Raw genomic sequence first — 12,280 nt, 5'->3', positions numbered from 1 at the left:
ATGTGCCGGAACCACGTTCGTGACACTGGTTGAATTTGATGCGTGACTGAACCGAATTCCAATCCAATGTGTAGAGCTCAAAACTCGGAAGGAAATGGAAGGGATTCGATACAAACAACCGAAGCAACGTGTCTCTCTACATCTCGTAATTATTACGCTTGGCGGCTTGGTTACTGAAACCGTCTTCCGTAGAAATTTCGTAGCAACGGTATGCGACGCACGGGATTTCTGGTACGCCTGTAAACACGATATCACTGTATCGGGTAGCAGCAGCCCTTGTGAAAATCGTACCTATAGTGTCTCACCCATCTTCAAAGGCCTTCGATATTCGCTTTTCTCTGAACCCGGATTCAGGTTCAGTGGCTCAAACTAGCCGTCGTACAATCAAGGAGATTCGGTCCTCTTGCGCGACCAGCTATGTTCTGGGTAAAAATATTCTTCGGCGACGGGTTGAAATTTTTGGTCTCGGTCGCATGCCTTTGAAATTTTGTTTCTTTTTCATACTCCGGAAGGCCGCTTCGAATCTCACTCTTTATCGATGTTGTCGATAGCGACGATGTTTCAGATTTTCAGTATTCTATTCCGGAGGTGAAAGGAGAAAAGTGACGTCACATTAGATTCCACAATGACGCGGTGTATAATGTTAGAAAATGCAGGCAACTGTTGCGTCTACGGAAAAATCGATAATTTTCGAAAATTTACCGAGTCCGCTGTAACCCGTATCTCGAATCGCACGAAACGTTGCGAATGAATATGTATCGAAACGCACGAGTTTCATTAAGATCTACTCGCCGATAGAAAATAGTCAAGGACATTACAATGCGAAGTGTAAAAAGTGTGCGATACCCCAGATAATAAAAAGCTCAACAAATTCTCTGATAACTTGATCTCCATCGTGTTTGCATAGATAGTAAGACTGAGCCGTGCCAATTATGGTGCAATAGAATCAGTCGGTTGACAAAAAGAAGAGAAAAAAAAAAGAAAGGAAAAAAAAAAAGAAGAAAAACCGTAGAGTGCGAATTAGGTGGCGTTCTTTGGCCCTCGTTACAGCAATTTACGAATACATTATATTACCTCGTTATAATCGTAGTGTCGGCACGTTCCGCGTTCTTTTCGTTTGATTGTAGGTGGACTTGGCTCCTCAACGTTCAATGCCGATCTTTAAACATCGACGAATATTCTTCTTGCCATGGGTAGCCGCATGGGCGGTGTAGAGGGGCGCGATGGAGTGGTAACGGACTATATAGTCGGCCGCGCGTCAATCTTACTTTGCAGTACTGCTCCCTTTAGCTAGGATTTACCCGCGCGGGGTTAGTCCGGCTTTTACCTGGCCAATTATCGAACAATTTCATAATCGGATTCTCGACAAACGACAACGACCCGGGACGAAGACGAATCGGGTGAATTTCTTTCGAACGAAGTGTTTGCGGTGGATTTTTTTATTCGTGTGTGAAAAAAAAATAGTATTCTCGAAAGGGATGCAGCTGAAGGTTTGACTTTTTACTTGGTGAATTCAATGAGAAGCGATTAACGAATCAATTATTTACCGCTCAGACGTAACAGTGAAGGTGATTGATTGGCAGGTTGACGTACCCGACGACTAGGGGATATGTATAAGTTCGGTGAATCCAAACTTTCGTGTGTTCCAACTCTGATATCATTTCTTATCGTAGGATATTATAAAATTAATCCCCGGTTCCTTAAATGTCCTAAATTTTGGTTTTAAGTAAGTTTTCCGTATACTTGATCCCTACGATAATATTAACAGTAATTATCGTCAAAGGTGTGATAAAATATTCTTGTGATGCTAATTGGTTAACAAAATCGTGAACATAAAGCAAGATAAATCAAATTTTTTTTCTAAAAACTTCACCGGCTTTATCAGCAAACGATCGCCATGCCGCCCCAGGAGAAATTCGAAAGCCAAGTGCCGGAATGTGTTGCCGAAAATAAGGAAACTTGCCCGAATCTTGTGGGCAACGTTACCACTACTACTACTACTACTACTACTACTCAAGAAACCATCCCCCAATTGACGGTGACGGCGAGTGACACGAAGAATGGCGAAGGGACGAACAAAGACATGGATTTTGACGACCTCCTACCATACGTAGGAGAATTCGGACTTTATCAAAAGATACTTTTCATCCTCATGATTCCATTTGCTTTCTTCGTAGCCTGGGTTTATTTTTCTCAAATTTTCATCACACTGATACCCGAAGAACATTGGTGTCGTGTTCCAGAGTTGGCCAACTTAACGGTCGATCAAAGGTACATATGCGATAAACAGTTTTTATTTATCAATAAATCGACACGAATCAAAATTCAACATCCGCAACGTGCTCAGAATCCTCGGTTTACAATTAACGAAGATGTCACTGCATTTCGCTGACCGGTACTCGCACTTTTCGACGCAGGCTGTACACGGCGACGTAGACATCCGACATGAAAATACCGGCGAAGAGTTTGTTTGAAAAATATTTCACCTGGTGTGGGTGAAATAACGTTTTGCATCGGCGCGGTACCGCACACCGATGACTACGGGGGCAAGCCAGGTGCAAATGTTTGAGAAAAGAGCATTGTCAAGCTGCGGTATGCGAATGGGAAACTGTAATATGTCCCTGGTAAAAACAATCGAGGTTTTGAAATCGGTCCGTTGCCATTGTGATACTCGTTGCAGCGCGGCTGATTCTGATACAGCGTTTTCTGGTACGCGCCAAAGTGATCGTTGACCGCAGATCGTTATCAATCGTTTTGAAATAAATGAGGGTGAATTCGAAAAACTTCCGGGGCTTAGAAAAATTTCGTCACGAGTTTGCGAATGTTTCATCGATCTGTCTTTCTCTCAATGTATAAAATCGTATCCATTGTTGTCGGTGCGGTTTCTAACATTGTCGATCGATGTAGCTGGGTATGAATAGGAATAGGGGATGGAAATTCAAAAGTTAGCAAAAAATTGATCGATATTTTCTTACCCAAGAGGTTTGGGAAAATTTTAATGACCAGTACGGATTTCCTCGAAAAACCCTTCGGCTGAAAAGGTATACATGATCGGAGTGTCGAAGAACTATATGATATCGTAATGCGATCTAACGCAGAGGAAAGTAGTAGTGGTTCATTGGACCACCACGTAATTTCAATCATACTATAGGAAAATACAGTGCAAGCAATTCACTTTCTAGGGAGTGGTTTAATTTACCTGGCGGTTCGATGTACCCTATTCTTTTTCGATTCTTTCTTACGATCGAATTCATATTTGGGGACCCAAAATCTCGACCCTGTGGCCAAACGCATAACTATTCTACGAAAGTTTCCGATCTTTTTTCCCACCCTATTGGTACTTCGCGCTCCTGGAATTTCTTCCATATTCATTGCCTCTGCAGCGATAATCAAATTAGATGGAAATTGGCTTCGCGAAATGCAGAGAGGCGTATTTCTTTCAAGCGATTACCGTATCGCTGGAACGATGGACGTGACTCTCCATCGATACTCGGATTCATCTTATCTACGAACATCGCAACATATGCCGAGCATCTCACTTTCGTTCGAACGGTCCAACGTCTGAAACTTCACCAGCATTTTTTTCAACTTCGATAAACGTTTCGCCGTTACGGTGGTCATCTTATTGAAAAAAATCATGAACTTGTTCGATTGCACGCCATCCCTCGAAATTGTAATGATCGGTAATTACTGATTTTTTGGAACTTCCAAATAATACGTTTGCGCATTGTTTCTTTCTATTCTTTGGCCCCGCCTTCAAAATACTGGTGAGTACCTACAGGTCGATATGAATCAATTGCTAATTGATGAAATTTTCAACGCTGCTTCACATTTCCTGACCAGGTGGCATCTGTTCTGTTTGGCCGATTAGATTTCCAACTTATATCAGAAAACAAAGTAGGGCTCTGCATGTTTCAATTGTTCAACATTACACATAGTTGTTGCATTCCTACTCTGTGATACGAGATGAAAACTTGCCTGATTCATATTCGAAACCGCGGATTTATCGCCAGTTATGTTAATACAGTGCATATGAAATCACCTCCGCTGCACAATCGCTGCCGCGTATGTAATTCGATTCGTTGAAGAGAAAAAAATCGTATATGGTGTCCATCCACTGCAATGATTTTAAACAAAAGTCAACGCGAGTAATCTCGGGCCATTACCGGATCTGTTGATATACTAGCTTCGGTGCAAGGACGTCCAAGAATACTGAACTTGTTCCATTGATTCATACGTAGATTTGGTTTCTTTTTATTGTTTTTTTTTTCCTGCCTCGCAAAAATATCACTAATCTCAGTACCCAAAGTCTGATGCTTTACCAACTAATAATCTTAGAAAACACCGAAATTAATCATCGTCTCGTATTTTTAGACTCGTTTTAAATACTCAACAATTTAGTTGATTCAAATTGTTTATAGGAACAATTGTGGTTTTACGGCAACAAACAACGTCGGATGATCAACAAATTGAAACGACTATATCGGAATAGCTATCCAAACGAACGACGACAGCAATAAATAAGTATCGAAAGCAATTGATCTGCCAGTAAAGGTAAAACTTGGGCTTGCGGAATTCACAACTCGTGATGTAGGTATAGCTGAATTTGAAGTTGCAACATCTCAAGATGTACCAATGATGCGGGAGGCTGGCCAATTGTAATAATGCAAAACTCGAAGATCCTTGATTTTTTCTGTAAATTAGAAAAGTATTCATACATTTGTAATGTTCACTGATCGAATTAATGAGTCGGTGTTAAATACGAATATTCAACCGATTTGAAGATAAATTAGCCTCAATGCAAAATTCAGAGGTCACAGAAATAATATCATCATTTTTAGCGAGTCGATGTTAACTTCCATTAATAATCAAACTTGATACAGTTGAGACCAGGGCAAAGTGAACACCTTGTTTGAAAATTGATATATTTTCATAAGAACACAAAATGTTCATTGAAGATTCAGAAGTTTCGGGATAAGAGATGTTCAAGTGAAAGGATAATTGTGGAAAACAAAATTTGGAGGAAAGTGATATTTTCAAGCGCGCGAAAAATCATTTATAAAAGATATTGGAGGAATATCAATTTTTTTTTCTAAAATAACAGTTTTCCAAGATTTTCATCTGGATCCCCATTTTGCCTAGATCTTTGAAACGCTGTATCGAAACCTACCAATGCCTCTCGTCGCATCTGCGATACATCGCCGATACGATATGATTGTTTATCGATCAGATATACAAGTGGCACGAAGATAATGTGGTGTAAAGTGGAGGATTTACAGTAGCGAAGAATGAAAGGAAATTGAATACCTCTACTAGCAACACAGAAACGAATGCGCGCGGTGAACTCCGAGAGTGCATCGTGCTCGCGTAACTCGACCCACATTTTCGCAGACGACGTTAGCGGCGACGTTGATCGGTACCTGCTCGTGCAGAAAGGAGTTCATAGTCCAGGGCCACGTTTGAGTAGCTGCAAGTTTACCTCGTACTAAAATTAGAATGTTGTGAAAGTGGAGATGTTTCATTCTCTTAGATATCATTCGACGATATTGAATTAATTCTTTAACCGAAGATCGGCTTCGATTATCTAAATTTATGTAAAATGCAAAAAAAAAAAAACACACGAGATCAGAGGATACGCATACGATATCAAGGCCGTGAAAGTCATGATTCTCTTGCCCACGAATTACTCGAGATTTTCGGTACTCGCGTGCATCTCTATGACTCCGCGTAGCTAGATGTTTCATACGTTATAATTTTCAGAAGAGTCGGTGCCGGTTACGAAGGACGAGTGTCACCATACAAACGTATGATGAAAAATCTACTTTCATCATTTTCGTCGAGAGGGGATTCCCAATGGCCTTTGTGGAGCGGTCGAAATTTTTCAATCTTCGATTCATTTTTAATACCACGGCCGTCCGCTAATAAAAATTATCCGAAGAATCCTGCAATTGCAACTCTCATTGCATGAGATGCATCGATATCTCGTGAATTTCCATCGTTCGTTTATTATATTTTATTTTTCACGTGCAAAATTGAATACCGAACACAAAACAGTACAATCCGATTCGCATTAATTCTTGTTTAGGAGGATTCGTAACATTTTTTTTTTATTCGAATATTTTTATATATCCTCTACATAAACATTATTTTCAAATTACTTCGAAATTCTAGTCCGGGTCATTTATGGCGATTTTCAAACATTGATATTCCAAAATCTACAAGTTATATTAAGGCATCGATGAAGAATTCCAGAGTAATGGCTACTCGACGAAAATTTCACCAGACCATTTTTTCTTCATCGTTTTTTCAGGGTTATAGTTGCATTCGTACGAGAGCAGCTTGCCCCTAGTTAAGTACAACAAGCCCCACCGATATTTGTCCATATAATTGCTTTGAATTATATTTACTCTTTACTTGAGTTATGTCTCTGGTTGTTAATTGTCCGTAACTTCGATGACCGGTGGCTCGGCTCTCGTTATTGAAGCTTGATCAAGTGTTTGACATCATTTAGAATTCCTGCACCTTCTTCTTTCGGAGTTCGCATTCTAAGTTCGAAATACGTAACTTCGACGTTATGCTTCGAGCTCACATTACATTTTCCACGAGTATATGATAGTGTTGGTGATACAAAGCCAACGCGTGATTTCAACGAAGGTCTTTCGAGTTTCTAGACTTTCTACAATATATTTCTCGATCGGTAACTGCATCCAAACTTCTCCACAACAGTGTAAGTATCTGTTGATAAAATCAAGAAACGAAAAAAGAATAACATTGGAAGAATCTCTAGTCGAATTAGATTTTTCACGACCGCTAGAGAACGAACGAGTGAATATTCCGACTACCCATAGGAATTCCTAGACTTTGAATAGTTGATAGAAACGTGATATAATTACACTTATCTCTGGAATAAATTCGCACCATTCACTTCTGCAGGTAATTGAAATTCTTCGATTTTTTTTTTTTTTTTTCATTCTTCTGCAATTATGTAAAAAGCTAATGAGTATGTAAATGGTGCTTCGTATTGCGAAACGCGCATTCTTAGCAGATTTGCCGCGTTAAATCAATTCGATCGGACATTTATCGAAGACATACGGAGGTCCGATCCGTGATCCTTCGCGGGTTAAGTAACGATGTAAGTATAATAGTCGAAAGAACCTTCGCGGTAGTAATGAGAGCGTGAACGTGGATATACACGTGCATACATAGGTATTACAGGTATACCTATCCATTCGGTAAAAATATATTACTTTCGTCGCGTAATATTATTCCTACGGCATATTATCCTGCACTCGACACGATCGAACGATCCCCGTGAACATGGTCGAGATCGAATGAGAATATTGAGAAAAACTATAAAATTTCAAAAATCTCGGCGGTCTTTGTCGCATATTTTTCAGACCTGATGACGCTAATGTAGCGAGAAAAAAGAAAATACTGTGCTGTTTGGACGAACGTTAAAAAATTATCTGCTAACCCTGACGGCTCATTCATCGACTCTATTTTGTTACAGAATAGCACTGGCTATACCGCTGGCATCGGCGGTTGGGAGCGGCGAAGAATCGTTCACTTCGTATTCCAGGTGTGCCGTTTACGCGGTCAACTTTACGGAACTACTGGAACAAGGCGTACAAGTTGCCGATCCGTCCTGGCCGATCGAGAAGTGCCAACACGGATGGGAATTCAATTTCACCGAAATACCCTATCCCAGTATCGCGGTTGAGGTATATATAGCATTCGAAATTCATTAACGGCTGTAATAATTGGAGTTAAAGGAATATCATAAAATTCATTCAAATACGATAACTACGTTGACGTGATACTTGCGATAATTTTGAAACAGGAGTCGATCTTCGATATGCGGCCGGACGTAGATACTATAAAAAATATAGGCCGATCGAAAGTCAATCATTTTTATAGAGCTGTAAAAAGTTGTGCTGACAATTAGCAGGACATCTGCAATATATCTGTTTCTATTGGGTATCATTCGTGACAGAAGCATAATATATTAACAAGTAAGTCGCTCCGATCCGTTAATTTTCTCGTGATTTGAACCTGTTTTAAACTCGTCTACCTTAGTTGAACGACATTTGTCTAAGTGTGCGAGAATTGTTCATAATATCGGTGCAGGTGAGTGGGCATTCTATGTAGTTCAAGGACGACGGACAAGATTAAACGACGATATGTCGAGCCTTATGCGTCACGTGGTGTATATTCCTTCGACTTGATTATTTATCATCGAATCGATATTCAATCAATATTAGATATAATTTTATTCATTGCACATAATCGAATAAATATTCATTTTTCTTTTAAATTAAAATTGTTCCGACATTTAAATGCGAAGGATTTGTTGAATGGCTATTCGATCGAAAGAAGGACAATTTTGATCTCTATCTTCGTATAATTTCTGCAATTAACAATTCGCTTTGAAATGTTTCAGTTGGAATGGGTGTGCGACAACGCGGCACTGCCGTCACTCGCCCAGAGTATATTCTTCGTTGGCGCGATATTCGGAGGATTGATATTCGGGTGGATCGCCGATAGGTACGGTAGAATTCCGGCCCTTGTAGGAACCAACATGGCCGGTTTTGTTGCCGGTATCGCTACGGTGTTCACTACAAGTTTTTGGCAGTTTTCGCTCTGCCGGTTTCTCGTTGGATTGGCTTTTGACAACTGTTTCACCATGATGTATATTCTCGGTGAGAAATGTTGATTGTTTTCTTAGAATTCCATACGGTCCCTCCACCGTTCGGACGATTGATAAGCGCTAACTATAAGATCGAAATCCGAATCGTTAATTTTACACAGCGATCTACAGATCTTAAATCAAGTCACCATTTTACCGAGAGTCATTCTCTTATCATAACATTATTATTATCATCATCGTTAATATTTTCGAAGCATCGGATGATTTTTATCAAAGACCAGTCCATAAGCTGGCAGCCTTCAGTTAATTGATCGAATCGGTGTCATTTGCGCGGTGTGCACGTTCATCCGTTAATCACTACAGTTGTTCGATGTTAATTCGCATCACCTTGAAATTCGGAGTGCCGAATCGCGCGATGCCCACTTCTACCCGGACGTCATTGAATGTTTTTGCAATAATTGCAATTATACATCAGCGAATGTATACAATTTTATCGCACAGATTTGAACATGATTATTTACCGGCACGGTATACGGACTTATAGGTATAATTTCGACACGAAACAGTTCCGGCCGAACATCCATCGCGGGACCATGATCATTATCTCGACTCATCGATCCCCTGTTTGTAATTATAGTATCCTGTTTTTCCGAAATGGATATTGACGATTGAATTCTAATAATCCGCCGACATCGTATCCAGAGCTTTTCGGTAAGGCCGCTCTGAACGTATTCGATTGCTAGAAATTTACACAACCGGCACTCTTGCAAATGTGCGCTAGTCGATTTTTTTCCTTAATAAGCAAACGAACCGCGAACAGCGGGCTAAAGTTGTACGAGTTGTCTGCGTTCAGGCACCTCGCAATGTAGAATCAAAGTACGCGATACACACGCGGTCGATTCGCGACGAAAGACAATGATCATATTTACGTTTCTATTTTCAGTTCTCGAATACGTGGGCCCCAAGTGGCGAACGTTCGTCGCCAACATGTCGATCGCGTTGTTCTTTACCGCCGCTTCGTGTCTTCTGCCGTGGATAGCATACTTTTTGGCCGACTGGCGTCTCACTTGCATCGTAACATCTACGCCCCTCGTCTTAGCCTTGGCAACGCCATGGCTGGTCCCGGAAAGTGCGAGATGGCTCGTCAGTCAGGGTAAAGTAGATAGGGCTATCTCGATACTGAGGAAGTTTGAACGTATCAACGGCAAAACCGTCCCCGAGAATGTCTACCAGGATTTCAAAGTACGTCGATCGCATGAAATCCAAATCAATGTATATTGAATCTATGGATCGACGCGTAAAGGCATGACTTAATCACTTACTCTAATCTCGTCTTGATTCAGGAAACCTGTGCAAAACTCCAGAAGGAAGAAGAGTCCGACAAAACCTACTCCGTGTTGGATCTATTCTCGACGCCACGGTTACGGAACATCACTATCCTCCTGATAATCATTTGGTACGAAAACTATCGAACACTTTCCAAGTTACACGAATCGTCGAAAATGTCTCTATGATGAAATGATGTTTAGATGTCGAAATGACGAAATCATCGAAAATATTACCATCATCCGTTCGTTCGTTTCAACTTTCTACATTCCTATAAATATGTTTCAGGATGGCAATTTCGCTAGTTTTCGACGGTCACGTGCGAAACGTCGGAAGCTTGGGTCTCAACGTCTTTATGACCTTCACGGTAGCTTCCGCTACCGAACTTCCGGCGGACACTTTCCTGACGGCGGTTTTGGACCGATGGGGTCGCCGATGGCTAGCTTTTGGCTCGATGTTTCTCTCAGGGATCTTCAGCCTCTGGGCCGCCGCTGTTCCAACAGGTCGAAACCTCTCAACATCAGAGCTTCGAAGACTCTCAATCTCTCGCCAAAATCCGCTTCGATAAACGATCATCTCGCGTTTTGCAGGTCTTTATTCGGCGAGTTTGGCCATCATGGGACGTTTCTGCGTCAACATATCGTACAACATCGGGCTCCAGTACGCCGCGGAACTTCTTCCGACGGTGGTCAGAGCCCAGGGTGTAGCGCTTATTCACATAATGGGTTACGTCGCCAGCATCGTCGCGCCTTTCATCGTCTACATGGCCGTTATATCGCCGGTGTTGCCGCTGCTCGTTCTCGGCGTAGTCGCGATTGTTGGGGGTGGTTTGGCTCTCTTCTTACCGGAAACACTCGATAAGGAGTTGCCTCTGACTCTGCAGGACGGCGAAGATTTTGGAAAGGATCAGGGAATGTGGGACATGCCTTGTCTAGCGAAGTAAGCCGACGTTCAAGATTTTCGACCGCTTCGATATTCGTTCGTAAAACCTCATCGATGCGTATTTTATTTTCAGGAAACACGACGACGAAGAATCTCCGCCGCCGTTGACGAGATCGTTCGCCCGAGGTAGCGTTCGCGGTTCGATGAGGGCGTCTCTGCGCGGCGAAACGCTCCGCAGCAGCATGATCAGGAGATCGAGCGTACGGTCGCGACGGGGTCCTGCCGCAGCTATAACGGAGGAAATGAAAGGAAACCAAATAAACGCGACTCATTGTCAGTATGTTCCACCCCTCGCGGATGCGATCGCAGCGTCGAAAGTCTAGTGAAACCAATCGGATTGAGACTCTCGAGAGTCCCGGTGGCTTGGGAATTGTAAATATGTACCATATACCCCCATAAATACGTAAAGACAATGAATTCGTATAGTTAGTAATTTACGATACTCGTTACTCGCAGTTGTATTCGGCATTTGGTCGTAGATATCTATGGTCGTAGTTTCGAAAAGCTGGCTGCTACCTGTTATTTTTTTAATACAGTGAATATAATATTATTATCGACTAATCGTTTGTTCATTTCATTCTACGCCTCAATTTCGAGTAAGTAAGTCAACGAAATCATTAGGTGAAAGGGAAAATGCAAAGAAAAACGGTGAAGAATTAAATTTTACAAGAGTGGATTAGTTACTCAAATTTATGTGTATGTATTCATCGATCTTTGATAGATGAATAATTTTAAATTGAATATTGATACGCCAAAATTATCCAACTTCTTCGAATTTTTCTCTTCGATAATTCATAGGAAACACGCGAAAATGAATAAAAAAAAAGCGGGAGTGATTCTTGAAACGCGACTCACGATCAGATAAAAATCACGCGAGGCGGTGTGAAACTAGATCTCTGCTGAAAATGGGCAAGGTGATGTCAACACGAAGTGATCGATCGCGGATAAAATTTATTCGGATACGTCAGATGAAACGGAAAGGCGAAGCAGAATTTGAAAATACGATACGGTAAGGTGAGCGTTGTTTCCAAATTACAATCTATGTAATACCGTATAGGTAATACTTATCATCTGATGTGGTTGTGATACGTTCTTTGTTTAAAAAATTCAAAACCTACACATCTGGTCGATTGCGCGATCCGCACGCTTTTTGAGTTACAGACTCTTGTATCTCTGTCTCAAAACTTATGCTAATATTTGAAAATGGTTTGGTTAACCAATTACTCTGGAGGTTGAGGTGTTTGCGAAAAATTGAAAACTTTCGAATCTATACCCGAGCAGAAAATACCACGTGTCTCAGCATTATTTACACCGCAGTATGTCTGGTTGCTCGCCGTTAGGCACCATTTTTCCTATAACGCCACG

At 41.3% G+C, this 12,280-nt stretch overlaps 1 protein-coding gene across 1 annotated transcript; it reads left to right on the top strand.

Moving 5' to 3' along the window:
• Nucleotides 1–1,303: 1,303 nt before the first annotated feature.
• On the top strand, nucleotides 1,304–11,476 carry LOC105692605 (organic cation transporter protein-like). Its single transcript, XM_012411916.3, has 8 exons — nucleotides 1,304–2,271; nucleotides 7,511–7,721; nucleotides 8,441–8,699; nucleotides 9,591–9,889; nucleotides 9,991–10,103; nucleotides 10,262–10,476; nucleotides 10,564–10,912; nucleotides 10,989–11,476. The coding sequence occupies exons 1-8, from the start codon at nucleotides 1,898–1,900 to the stop codon at nucleotides 11,236–11,238; spliced, it is 2,070 nt and encodes a 689-aa protein (XP_012267339.2). The 5' UTR covers nucleotides 1,304–1,897; the 3' UTR covers nucleotides 11,239–11,476.
• The last annotated feature ends 804 nt before the right edge of the window (nucleotides 11,477–12,280 follow it).

The sequence above is a fragment of the Athalia rosae genome, chromosome 6, assembly GCF_917208135.1.
Source record: "Athalia rosae chromosome 6, iyAthRosa1.1, whole genome shotgun sequence".
NCBI lineage: Eukaryota > Metazoa > Arthropoda > Insecta > Hymenoptera > Athaliidae > Athalia > Athalia rosae.
The sequence above is the reverse complement of the archived record's forward strand: the minus strand, read 5'-3'. Positions and strand labels throughout refer to the sequence as shown.